General features: G+C 34.4%; 1 protein-coding gene across 2 annotated transcripts in view; it reads right to left on the reverse strand.

Annotated features, from left to right (window-relative positions):
* Positions 1-14,661, reverse strand: part of LOC143241298 (latrophilin Cirl-like) — a 121,484-nt gene that overhangs the window by 16,784 nt on the left and 90,039 nt on the right. For both annotated transcript variants that reach the window (XM_076484765.1, XM_076484766.1), the window contains exons 7-11: positions 9,048-9,151; positions 7,176-7,367; positions 3,343-3,526; positions 2,678-2,821; positions 1,616-1,833 (exon numbers count right to left, since the gene is read on the reverse strand). In XM_076484765.1, the coding sequence (XP_076340880.1) occupies positions 1,616-1,833; positions 2,678-2,821; positions 3,343-3,526; positions 7,176-7,367; positions 9,048-9,151 (842 nt within the window). The remainder of the gene's footprint in view (positions 1-1,615; positions 1,834-2,677; positions 2,822-3,342; positions 3,527-7,175; positions 7,368-9,047; positions 9,152-14,661) is intronic.

Genomic DNA, 14,661 nt, shown 5'->3' on the forward strand with positions numbered 1-14,661 from the left:
TTTGCAAATTCAGCCTAATCGAAAGTTTAAACTCTTTTCTACATAAATAATCCATTTATTTTTTCCTAATGAATCTGTAGAAGGATATTAAAAATTAAAGTTTAGTTTGTTTTCATTCCTTTCCCACTTCGTCACTAAAACCAATACCAGTATGAAATTTATAACACCTGTTGATACAACATTCTCCAATAGCTATGTTGCTATTTCAAAAATATTTAACAGTTGTTTGGTTATAAGGGTATTTGCCAATAACAAAGACATTAATTAAAATTAATTGCCCGCAGCTCTTTAATATCGCAGAAAATTCGCAAGGGTTTTAATTCAAGCCATAAGGATGTTCACAAAGGGAACGAGTGTCAGTTTTCACGTTTTTATCATTCTAAGTAAAGTTATGATGTTAAAACAGTTTATATGCTGCACTTCTTTATACCTGCCTTATTAAATATGCATGTAATATGTACGTGTACGTTAAGAGACTGTTACGTCATACTCTGTTTTGTGCTGAAGTTGAAGGTTATAAGAAGTTGTTTCATAGGGTTTCTCCAGCATGTAAATTTGCCCAGTTTTACAGGTCAGTGCTACCTTAAACGTTTTACAAGAAGTTGTTTCATAGGATTTCTTCCATTTTACAAGTCAGTGCTACCTTAAACGTTTAGAGCAACTCTAGAATGCAGAATCGTGTAATTAAAATACACGCATTTTGTTTAGGATATTCGCGCAGAAAGTCTATATTTTTAAAATAAAAGTCAGAGATAATACAGCTGGTTAACGGCGTCTTCCGCCAACTTTTGGGTTATCTAGTTTGGCTTTTGCTCTTATAACGCACTCATGACTCCAATGTTTAGAGTGCGATTCAGATGTAACGGGACGCAAGCCATAGACCCTCGGAATCGCAGTGCGACACGCTAGCCTATAACCAATCTCTGGCTGGCACGTAGCTTAAATACTTCATCAAATATTTACGTGAAAGCATCAAAAGCTCTCAATATAAAGTTGTGGTAACGTAAGAAGACCTACAGATGCGTTGTCCAATATTAGAAAATAAGAAAGAACATTTGTCATTTTTAGACTGAACGACATGGACTTAACTATCAGGTTAGAGATCCCAAAGTTCAGGTACAACCACCCGTAATTTCAAACTGTCATTCAGACGGAGAGTAATCAATCAGCATTACCTGTCACCCTTACGGTTATCGTTAACCAAATAGTTCCTCCCCTCCAGTGGCACAGCGGGATGTCTGCAGACTCACACCGCTAGATAACAGGTTTCGATACCTGTGGTGGACAGAGCACAGATAGCTTATTGTGTAGCTTTGTGCTTAAATCCAAACAAACGAAACTTTAACCAAACAACGGAATCAACTGTAGAGGTACCATCACCCTCACAACGGCATCGCGAATCGAACATTTGACTTTCCAACCTGCAGTCAGGCACGCTCTATTCAAAAAAGAACTGGATTCGTACAGTAAGTTAGTTTTAAGTTACTTTCGTTTCTTTAACTAGCTAATATTAAAAATAATCTTCATAAAAATATAATAGAAATGACTTTAACGAAACATTCGCACCTCTAAATACGAACGATCCAGTGTTCATTTCACGTTTACCATTCCTTACCTGCAAGTGCTTTAAGGTAACAGTCACGGGCTGATGTAGTTTTACCATTCGAAAGTTGTCAACCGACGCAGAGATAATTCTAGAGTTGATAACCTGGGTGGAGTTTGTTAAACCAGTAACTGAACTAACAGTGCTTCCGATATTGACTGGGAAGTTTATATCTAAGGATAAGAATTCTTCCACCCTGTTGTAAGCTACGAACACTACTTTCACAATCCCTGCAAAAAAACAAAAAACACAGATGGTTTAATTTTATGTAGTTAATCATGCTGTCCTTTAATATCCTAGCCGTAACTTTAATTGAGTGCACGAAGCCTAAATCGCACTAGAATAAAATCATAATAGAATCTTACATATAAAAAAACACAATACATCCGGGTTAGTAATCACTTAGTTTTGTTTTGGTTGCCTAGCCAACAGTACATCTGAACGTCAGTAGAACATTTCAAATTATATTTTACTCAAGTTTGAAATGAAATAAGTGAGATAACACTGCGAAATTTCATTTCATAGTAAGTTATCTGATATCTCGCTTCCTGTTACTCTCCTTTTTGTAAAAGAATACAATTAAATACCAATTGGGATAAAGTTTCTTTCACTTAGTATGCCAGTTTTTAATAACGTTTGATGTACGAAATAGTTCTGTACATAAGTTCAAATACAAAAATACGAAGAAAACATGCTCTGTATTATAAAGAAAATGAACAAGTCGCAAAATGCGAAAATAATTCTGTTCATTTCCAGTTTGGTTTTTGTTTCAGTTGTTCGCACAGAGTTACACAAGTGAGATCTAAGATCTCTAGTTTTACAGTGATTAATTGAAGAAAAGACACAACTCAGCTGCCTGAACTCTTGGACTAGTGCAATCGAATAGTACATTTCACTGCTGATTTCTGTAATACCTTCATAAGCCCTAAAGTGTGAATCATCATATTCAGAGTCCCTCATGTTGAAGACCTGGCCAAGTCTGACCCACTTGTAGCTTAAAAAATGTTACAATAATTATAAAACGTCATTAATCCAATATTTTCATCGTCTGTACCAATTAATTAACTTTCTAACCATTCAGTGCGCTTCCCAATAACGCAGCAGCTGGTAGAAGTATAGAGTCCTCCATTCGATACCATCGTGTTCCTTCTACGTCTTCTGGAACAGGAAAGTAGACGACGGAAGCAGCCCAAGTTTCTACTAACCGAACGGATACCACTAGAAAGACAACAATATAACATTGCTTTAAGCTGTACGTTGTTTTCATATAAGGTTAAATATATTGGTATCGTATATGCTACTATATACATTATCTTCGGAAGGTAGAACACACAGTCGTAAAATTAACGTATTAATTGGATAAAGAAGAATACAAGACAGACATAACAAAAGATATAAATCAAACCTCAGTACTACAGTACACGTAAATATGATATTAGGCCCGATTATTGTAGTACTTTGAAGGAAGCTTCACCACAAAGAAAAATAAACCCTTTTATTCGTTGCATGAAAACCATACGTTTTCCTGATAATGTCCTCAGACTCCCCTAAAATGTGTAGATTATCTCGTGGCTACAACTAAATGTAATAGAAATACAAATTACTGAAAGTCAATCACGTAAATGCTACATAAAAAAAAGATAGCATATAACTTTACCATTCCAGCGTTTAACTTGTTGCATTCTGATAATTTAAACATAAGAAACACAATGACTAAGAAGATATTAAATATTTCTTACAAATATTTGATTCGGCACGTGAAAAACGTCTTCCATAAGACTGTGAGTCGGCCAGTAACCATGTGATCTGTTCCAGTCTCTGGATCAGGGCTGAAGTCGCTAGCCGTTGTTGAGGCACAGGAAGATCTAGCCATGACTGATTCTGAAATTCTTCCAGGAGGTTGCTGCTCACTTCCTGCACAGACTACAGAGGGCAGAAGAAAGAAACATGTTTCAGGATGTAAACAAAACATCGCTTGTTTATGTTTCTCTTAAGAGTTTGTTTGTGTGTTTTCTGAATTTCGCGCAAAGCTAGAGAAGGGCTAGCTTTAGCTGTCACTAGCCGTCCCTAATATAGCAGTGTAAGACTAGAAGGAAGGCAATTAGTCATCATCACCCACCGCCAACTCTTGGGTGCCTCTTGTTTCCAACGAATAGTGGGATTGACCGTAGAGAAGGGCTAGTTTTAGCTGTCACTAGACGTCCCTAATATAGCAGTGTAAGACTAGAGGGAAGGCAATTAGTCATCATCACCCACCGCCAACTCTTGGGCGCCTCTTGTTTCCAACGAATAGTGGGATTGACCGTAACATCATAAAGCCTCCAAGCTTCAAAGTCCGCGACTCTTGGATTACGAATCGAGTGCCCTAACCATCTGGTCATGCCGTGCCTTCTCTATTAAGAATCTTTAACCAACGAGTTTTTACTATAGATTTTTTAGGTTATTTTTTTATATAATGAGCAACGTGAAATCTTTTTGTTTATCTATTATACGGGGAATTAATTTTCGCAATAGTTTTAAGGAAACAAAGAATGAGTTTTCATAGCAATTTCTTATTCAGCTATTTAGTAGAATATGACTGATTCTTTATATCATAAACAGGAAAATGTTTTGCATCTTTGACAAACACATAATTACTATAGAGATTTTTTCACAATTTGTAATAATGATACTGTGATGAATAGTTAGACCTTACAGCATTAGAAAGTCTTGTAATGTAGATTAATAGAGTTTGTTTGTAATTAAACATAAAGCTACACAATTGACTACCTGTACCGAGTTCCTTGCGCTTCAAGTCTGCACACGTGCCTCTATGACAACAATTTGTATACTTTGTAACACTTAAATCTCTTAGGTGCTCAGCAGTAAGACTTGAACCAGTTTGTTTCAACAAATGTTTTTATTTGTGATTTAATTTTATTTCTCTCTAAAGAGAACCTACCATTTTCAAGAACTAAGAGTGATAAGCTGGTTAGCAGAAGACTATTAAGTAAATTAGCACCCTGTGGTTCCAAGTTACCATAAGTCGTGTTATGGTATCATGGATACCAATCTCCTAGTGCAATATTTAACAGGACATCTCGCACCACAGAGAGAATGTTAGCAAACAATACAAAACATTGTTCAGAAAAAAATAAAATAAATTTCGTTTAATCCTCAAACTTTGCAAAGAGAAGTTTTTTAAAGTATTTTTAGAGAAAATGAAGTTATTTCAAAAATATTTCAGTTTCGAGGGAAATTTTTATCAAAATGTTGATAAACGAAACTATTCTATTTGAAGTTCTTACAAGGTGCTGTTTCCTTTTATTTTTTTTTACTGAATGAAACAAAGTAATCAATTAATAATTAAACTCCTATCGTTATATACCAATCCTTAACAGAAAACTAAACCTTTAACAGAGAACTAATCCTTTAACAGGGAACAAAATCTTTAACAGAGAACTAAATATTTGATAAAGAACTAAATCATCAACAGAGAACTAACGCTAAAGTGAGAGTTTTCTTACCAAACAAGAAATTTATTAGTGTCACAGTGTAAAAGTAAGATTCGTATATCGTCTTGTCAATGTGTTTGATCTCCAACGTGAGCCTTATCTCCTTCTCATTTTATCTCAGCAACAAATAGAAGTATCCAAATACCAACATAGTTGTAACTAGGCTACTACATTCCATGAAAGTCAGATGCAATAAATACAAATATCAGATCTTTATCTCGGTGATTCCAGAATAATAGGAAATAATTTCTTATGTTTCCTCTTTTTTTACTTGATTCTAAGAATCGGGAAAATAAATCTCCACTAATTCTGACGTAATCTTTGCTTAGGTATCTATCGATCTGTCTGTGTGCCTAATTTCTTTAACTTATAGCTACTAACCTATTCATTTATTCTTTTTTTTTCTAAGTTGTTAACCATTCATCAGTCTTTTAAGCGCTCTAATTTTTAACAAGATTATTAATTAATTAATCTATACTTCTGTTTATCTCGACCCGGCATGGCCAGGTAGTTAAGGCGCTCGACTTGCAATCTGAGGTTCGCGGGCTTGAATCCCCGTCACACATACATGATGCCCTTTCAGCCGTTGGGGTTTTATAATGTAACGGTCAATCCCACTATTCATTGATAAAATAGTAGCCCAAAAGTTGGTGATCGGTGGTGATGACTAGCTCCTTTCTCTCTAGTCTTACACTGCCTAATTAGGGCCGGCTAGCGCAAATAGCCCTCGTGTAGCAAAGATCTATAATTACTACGATTTTCAGTTCACAGGATTTAAATAATCAAATGTTTGGGTCTCAATACTCTTATTCTGTAATTCATTTATTTTTTTACCACCAGTACTGTCTATCATCTGAACTAAGAGCTCATTATTCTAGCCATTAATGTATCTAAAACTATTATTCTACTCTATTAATTTAAATTCTATCACTTTTAACCAAAATACTCAAGTGACCACATAACTATGTGGTAAGTTATCCAAACAGTATGTTATGAATATGAGTTTTCGTTATTCAGCAACTACCTATCTCTGTGATATGTTATCAATATAAAACTACCTACGTAAGTAACTAGTTATTTGGTATGTTACACTATGTTACAAAATGTTTACTTTTTCTTGTTCCAGAGCAGAAAGTGTTATTTCCCAATTGCTTATGCCTAAAGTAAATGGAAAAGACCTATTTTTCTCTTCAAACTTTGCTTTTCTGACCTGGGAGCGAATAGCGAAAACACGATGGGAGGCTACATTTGGGGCCTGATACGTGAAAGTGATTTACATTACTGTCGCAAATCTCGAAAAACTACTTACTTCTAAACATTTTTGTATAACTTTAGTATAAATACATATAAATCTTGATTCATATGTTGTTTCATTCAGATCTTATGTAAATGAAAATGTGCAAATTTGTCCGTTTTTACGTGGTAAATAGGTTAAATTCTAAATTTCATTATCCAGGTCACAAAAGCAGAGTTTGAAGGGAATAATGGCCATTTTCTGTACTTTTACAACATAAGCAATTAAGAAGTAACACATACTATCCAGGAACAAAATTTGTGTTACATAGTATTATCAATATTGATGTTCATACTTCAGTAGTTACCTAATTGTGTGATATGTTATCATATAAATCTTCCTACTTAGGTGAAAAGCTAACGTCGATATGAGTTGTTTACATATTATCTAATTAAGGCTTGTGAATCTGATAAAGTTCGTTTTAATATTACATAAATAAAGTATATAAAAATGATAAAATTCGTTTTGACGTTATGTAACTAAAATCTATGAACATGTTAATATTCGTTTTGATGTTATTTTATTGGTCTTTCAACGTGATGAAATTCGTTTTGACGTTATGTAACTAAAATCTATGAATATGTTAATATTCGTTTTGATGTTATTTTATTGGTCTTTCAACGTGATGAAATTCGTTTTGATGTTATGTAAGTAAAGTCTATGAGGGTGATAAAATTTGTTTCGAGCTTAATCTGACTAAAGTCTATGAACATGATAATCTGACTAAAGTCTATGAACATGATAAAATTCGTTTTGATGATAACGTGGAAAAGCGTTGACTTACCTGAAGCATCTCTCTGATCACTTGGTAGCGTTGTTTGTCGTCCGTAACTTCTTGGGCACGATCTGTCACTTTAGAGACAAGGCGATGGAGAATGACCAATGTCTGAGTTATGTCTCCCCCGAACAGAGGTTTAGTTCTAGTGATTACAGCCAATTCTGCTGCAATACCTACTACCGAATCTCCACCATTGATCTGAGAAACAAAGGGACGGAAAACGTAAACTTGTACTTCCTTTCATGGTGTAAAACGAATTAAAAGTTTCACTTTTTTTCACATTGTGGAGATCGAAATCAAAAAATTATGTTTTACCAGTTAGATCACGAGAGACGATGTTTCATTACTTTCAATGCAGGTAACTGTTTTTAATATATAAAAGGTTAATATTATACAATTAGCAAGTAACAAACAATTAAAAGCTCATTTGTTTTCGGTTTAAGACGTTTTAATGACAATACAATATCAGTATAATTTTTCAAAATGTAGACGACAAACATGTAAACGAAAATCTTAGAAAAGCTTTAACAAAATCATCATACGATAGATAGGCGTTAGTTATATTTTCTAGTCCTCGCAGATAAGATATAAATAAGCTTATGATTTTCAAGTAAAACAATGACGTCATTGGTTTTTTACTGTACCGCTTGAAAAGGCCTAATCGTTTGACCAGAAGTTGTCACATTCCCGAAACCTATTAAGCTAAATCTAAACATGTTTGGAATAGGCTTTGTTCCGTTACATTTATAATTCCAAGTTTATTACTTCCGAATTCCAGAGACCTTTCGACAGTATAACTTATATATTTTATGCTGTATAATTGGCTATTACAGGGATTGAGCCCCGAGGTTTAATATTAAAAGTTCTCAATAATACCCCCGAACCACCAGAATGCTTCTTGAAAATACATTTGAATTTTTATATAACTGAGATTTTAACATAATAATATATGTATATATCTTATCCAATAATATATTCTGAATACGGTCTTGGTTTCGTCAAGTCCGCTGGACTGTGAGTCCAAAGATTCTTGGTTCGCTCCCCGTTTTGCAAGTCGTGCTACTCGCTATGGAGTTGAAAAAGCGTTATAAGATTGATAATTAAGTCCCCCTATTCGATTAGAACAGCCAAGAATTAGAGGTGGACACTGCTGGCTATGTAGCTGTCTTCTTTCTAATATAATAGTTCTAACTTAGAGACGATTAGCACATGTATCTCTTGTAGAGCTCTGCTCGAATTTCCGAACACAGAAAATAATATTTCTGATACGTAAATATTGTGGAAATTATGGTATTAGTTTTGGGTTTAATAAAATGTGCTCTACAATATTTAACGAACTTACTTTTTGTAAACGTATTGTTAAAGGTCGTACCTCAGATCTAATAGCTTTTCTTGCGACTTGTTAATATCAGACTTCCATTCTAATGAAACAAGCAGCACAAACAGATATTACAGATTACTTCAGCAGTTTATCTGCACAGTAAAAACATTTTTCCCTATTATCGCACGCCTCTGGTGTATTTAAAACTACTATAAAAGTATAGTCACTGGTGTTGACTTTTCGTGGGATTATATAACAACTGTCTACTTCAGAGCTCTAAAGAAATACGAATGAACTATATTACTATTTTCTGCCAGTTCTTGCGGAGAAAGTAAAAATGAGGGCTAATGGTCTGTAACAAAACAAGTAATGATGTTGCAACAGAAAGCTCTGGGTTTGACACAAATATACAGTGGTAGGTAAGGTATGTTAAAATTTAATATTCAAACAGAACCCTATGCTTACATAATCCTCAGGTCTGCTGAAGTATTCTCTACCAACAACACTTTCATCATTCCTTCAACATTTTATCGATACACTATCGAGGAAACGCTTACCCTTGTCTTAAGGCTCTCAACCCATGTCGACTGGCAGTTGCTGAGATCAGGAAAAGAACCCACCCACCGAGGAGGACTTAACCCACACTGCCACCTTGAGCGACCTAAAGATCCACAAAAAATACACTAAAAAGATTATTACTGTTTAAATACACTAAAAACAAGATTGTTACGGTTTAAACACACTAAAAACAAGATTGTTACAGTTTAAACACACTAAAAGCAAGATTGTTATGGATTAAACACACTAAAAACAAGATTGTTATGGATTAAACACACTAAAAACAAGATTGTTATGGATTAAATATACTAAAAACAAGATTGTTACAGTTTAAACACACTAAAAACAAGATTGTTATGGATTAAACACACTAAAAACAAGATTGTTATGCATTAAACACATAAAAATAAGCCTGTTATGAATTAAACACACTAAAAACAAGCTTATTATGAATTAAACACACTAAAACAATATAGTTACGGATTAAACTCATTATAAACGAGATTGTTACAGTTTAAACACATAAAAAATAAAATTGTTACGGTTTAAAAACACTAAAAAATAAGTTTGTTATGAATTAAAAACACTAAAAAATAAGCTCATTATGGATTAAACACACTAAAAAACTAGATAGTTACGGATTCAACACAGTTATAAAAAGAAACTGCAAAATTTAGAAGGCATATGTATTAGAATATTAGTGGTTAGGAAGTAAGTAATTGACAGACACTGATTAGAGTAAAGTATAATTTGTCTAACAAACAAATACTAGCGATCACAACTTTTTTTTTTGTGTTTGAATCTTCGTCAACACTTGGACTACTCTGGTTTGACCATGGACCCTAGGCTTCATAGTCAGGGCATTCTAATCACCAGACGTCAAAAAGATATATTATTTAGAAAGTAAATTTCGTATATCAGTATTGATACCTTCATGTTTTGAAAACCCAGAAGAACTGAAGTGAACGAAACATCCTGGCGATCAGAATGACTACAGAACACATACTTAATTTTTTCAATCACATTAACTCTATACATCCCAACATTAACTTCACATGTGAACAGGAAGAAAGCAATCAAATATCATTTCTTAACCTCAAAATTACAAGAACCGACACACAATTCAAAACAGAAATCCACCGAAAAATCACCCATACTGGACTATACATTCCTTGGGACTCAGCACATGAAACAAAACAAAAACTCAACATACTAAGAAACCAAATAAACACAGCCATAAAACTATGCTCACCAGATAAATTTAACGATGAATTAGACAAAATAAAACAATACTTCATCAACATCAGTAAGTTTCCTCCACAAACCGTAGAAAACATTATACGCACACACCCAGACAGAAAGCAAAATCAACCAACTAAAGTAAATATATCTCACGAAACAAAAAATCACGAAACCATATACTGCTGTATACCATATATTCCTGACATCAGCAAACAAATAACCAACATTTGGCAAAAACTAGTAACAAAATATGACATTCCAGTTAATACCAAATTTATTCAAAAACCAGGCACAAAACTGAGGTCGATACTATGTAAAAACTACACTGACAAACACCACACCAACATTATTTATAAAATACAATATGATAACTGCCACGACTTCTATATTGGAGAAACAAGTAGAAAAATGGAAACCAGATTCAAAGAACATAAAAAATCACCTTCACACGTTTTCGAAAACTGCAAGTCAAATAAACACAACATAATCATAGAAAACACTCAAATACTAAATAAAGAAACAAACATAAACAAACGCAAAATTAAAGAAGCCTTACTTATACAACAACTCAAACCCAAAATAAACCAATATAAAGGAACGCCTTACAACCTATATTAATATAATAAAATAAATAAAATTATATATTCAAACATCTAATACCGCCCTCTACATTCCGACATTCAGTTACACAACCCCTTTCATACACGTGGTCAGCTTCCGGTCAGTTACCTCTTTTTTTGTGAACCTGACGATGACCGAAAAAGGTCGAAACGTTGTTTGCTCTTCTATGTAAAATATTTTCTCAACCCAAACGAGCCGTTTTTGCATATCTATTTCTCACCAAGTGGGTTTCTCGACATCAGTGAAAATAGTAATTATTTACTGTTGTTTTGTTGCGTTTTTGAAACTATGTGTTACGGATATTCACAAGAATACTGCTCAGCGATGAAAACACACATCAAGAGTTACTACAATTACGGTGAAATGATAAGAACAGTGGCGGATTATGATTTTTGTTGACCCTACATCCCATGTAATTATACAAAAAATAAAATTATCAATGGGCGTCCATTAAGACCATGTGCCCTGGAACTGGGCCCGCTCCAGTCCCTACCCAAATACACTTGTGGGTGAGAGCAGAAAAGACCCTTACATATCAATAATCAAACTAACGTACTAAAATAATGAAAAGAATGAATATTCCTCTTCTTTATGCTGTCGTTTTTTAGCGTAAAATTGCATAATAGGTCATCTGCGCTCTGTTCTTTGACCTTCTAGGGACCCCTTGCATAAGCATAGAAAAGCAAATGCACTAAAATCAGTCTTAAAAAGTATAGTTTGAAGACTAAAATTAACTATAATAATAATGGTAAAAATGGTGCATTTCTAGAAATATCGAAAACTCAAACTAATATCAACAGTAATTACAAAAATACAAAGTTTTACCAATGTCTAAAGATAAAACTAACTATAATAATGGTCAAAATAATGAAATTATGTCATTCTCTAACAATACTAAGTAGAAAACAATGGTCGAAGTAATATAAATTTATAAATGTGTATGAATCAAACTAGTTACGGTAATAATGATTAAAATAGTGTTATTCCGTGAATCCCTAACAATCAAACTAGTTACGGTAATAATGATTAAAATAGTGTTATTCTATGAATCCCTAACAATCAAACTAGTTACGGTAATAATGATTAAAATAGTGTTATTCTATGAATACTTAACAATCAAACTAATTGTAGTAATTTATTTTTAGTTAAGTACAAAGATATACAAAGATGTGCTCTGCTCACCACGGGAATCGAAATCACATTTTTAATGTTATAAGTATTCAGACATTTTGCTGCGCCACTAGGGGGAGTCACATCAATAATGTTTTTGTTGTATTGAATTAAGCTACACAATGAGCTATACATACTCTGCTCTACTGCGGGTATCGAAACCCAGTTTTTAGCGTTGTAAGTCCGCAGACATACCACTGAGCCACTCGGGAGCCATTTGAATAATGATTAGTAATTAAACATCAAACCTTTTTGTAAATGAAACTAACCTTACTAACAGTGTCAAGAAAATTGAAATTCTGCACTGTTTAAACACTCAGAATTACCTTACCAATAACCATAATAATATTACAGATTTGCACAGCCAGAAGAAGCATAGATATTCCATAATTAATTCATAATGTTAGCAGTTATGCATCATGTACATTTTATAAACATATATATAGAGAGGGGTACTGAACAAAATAAATTAATATCAATAAATCGTTGTTATACATTTTGCAAACTATTGACAAAAATGTATTATATTCTTGAAATCGCGGTAGTCCAAAATTGATAACTCCACTGCTGTCCAACAGCCGTGTGACATATCACATCTCCTAGTTTAAGAGTATCTGTTTACGGTTTTAAAATATCGAAAATCGGTGTTCTAGAAATATTTTGTTCGCCAACCCAGCTCTGAAACGTCATCTTATATCCTCTTTCATCTTTAGGTTAAATTATGGAGAATATTTCTCCATACAATAGCCAAAGCTAGTACTGAAAAATACACACACATATATATATAAATATATATGTTAGCATCTTTATTTTCACCATAGCTTCCTGTTCAAAGTAGCCAGTTATCGAGCATAACCGTCCATCAAAAAGAAATTAAGTCAAACGATACCATCATAAAACTTAAGAATGGACGCCAATATTTCATTCCTATAAGGCAATAACGTTTCTAATGATGTACAAGACACCGAGTCCTTTAGAATTTATGTCTTTCTACACCCTGAAAGAGAAACGTTCTCTCCTCGATTTATTTTGTTTAGCATATAAATACATTGAAATAATATAATAGTATTGTCTGTTGTATGTCTGAAAAAACTAATTCGCAGGATATGGATGGATTTTCACCAGGTTTGGTACGGAATTTCTTTAAATACACGGGGATAGACATACACTGCTGGCCAAAATCATAAGGTCAATGAACATAAAGAAAAAATATCCATTTTGCGTTGTTAGACTCAACCATTTATTTGAGTAGAGCTTCAAAAGATGAAAATAAGAAAAGGGAAAATAAAAATAAAAAACGTTTTTAGCATTTAATAGGGAAAATGTGAACACAATGAAACTAGCCTAAATACTAGCTGGTCAAAAGTTTAAGACCATACTGAAACGAAGCGTTAATCGGTAAACATGTAATGAAATTTAGTCATTTGTGTTCAAGCATTAGCGTTGTCAACATCTCCCACTGACATCTCCTGTGTTACATTGGGTAAAAACATGGCAAAAGTTAAAAAGTTGACAGAGTTTGAACGTGGCAGAATTGTCGAGCTGCAAAAGCAAGGTCTCTCTCAACGTGCCATCGCTGGTGAGATTGGGCGTAGTAAAACTGCTGTTGCAAATTTCTTAAAAGACCCTGAGAAATACGAAATGAGAATTTTAAGTGGTCGGCCCAAGAAAGTTTCGCCGGCGTTGAGCAGGAGGATTCGGGGGAAGGGGGTTCTTTGGCAAGACACCAGCCGATCGTCAAACCAGATTTCGGCCCTTACGGACGCAGAATGTGGCTCAAGAAAAATAAGACGGTATCTACGAGAGAAAGGCTTTAAAAACCATAAACGTCTTTAAAGACGTCTCCTACCACACCACGAAACAGCTGGGTTAAACTTTGCTGAGAAGCATCAAACATGAGACATAGAAAAGTGGACGAAGATTTTGTTCTTTGATGAGAAAAAATTTAACCTGGATGGTCCAAATAGCTTCCAGTGTTACTGGAACGATAAGGATATCCCATCGAAGACATTTTCTACACGACACAGTGGAGGAGGGTCCATCATGATCTGAGGTGCTTTCTCCTTCCATGGAACAATGGAGCTTCAGGTTATACAAAGGCGTCAAACAGCAGCTGGCTACAATAGCATGTTGCAGAGGGCATCTTTATTGACTGAAAGCCCTCGCTTGTGTGGAAATGACTGCATCTTTCATCTGGACAACGCTGCAATCCACAATGCCCGCAGCACAAAGGACTTTTGTCATGGCGAATAACGTGATTCTTTTGGACCATTCAGCATGTTCTCCGAACTGAACCCCACTGAAGATGTTTGGGGGTGGATGGCAATGGAAGTCTATAGAAATGGACGTCAATTCGAAACAGTGCTTGATCGTCGTGAAGCCATCTTCACTATTTGGAATAACATTCCAGCCAGCCTTCTGCAAACGCTTATATCGACCATGCCAAAGCGAATATTTGCAGTTATCCGCAATGACGGCCGTGCAACTCATTACTGAGACCTATTGTTGGGCATTTCCTACCCTGTTTGGGACTTTTCTTTGGTATAGTCTTAAACTTTTGAACAGTTAGTATTTAGGCTA

Source organism: Tachypleus tridentatus, chromosome 2 (genome assembly GCF_004210375.1).
Source record: "Tachypleus tridentatus isolate NWPU-2018 chromosome 2, ASM421037v1, whole genome shotgun sequence".
Taxonomy (NCBI): domain Eukaryota; kingdom Metazoa; phylum Arthropoda; class Merostomata; order Xiphosura; family Limulidae; genus Tachypleus; species Tachypleus tridentatus.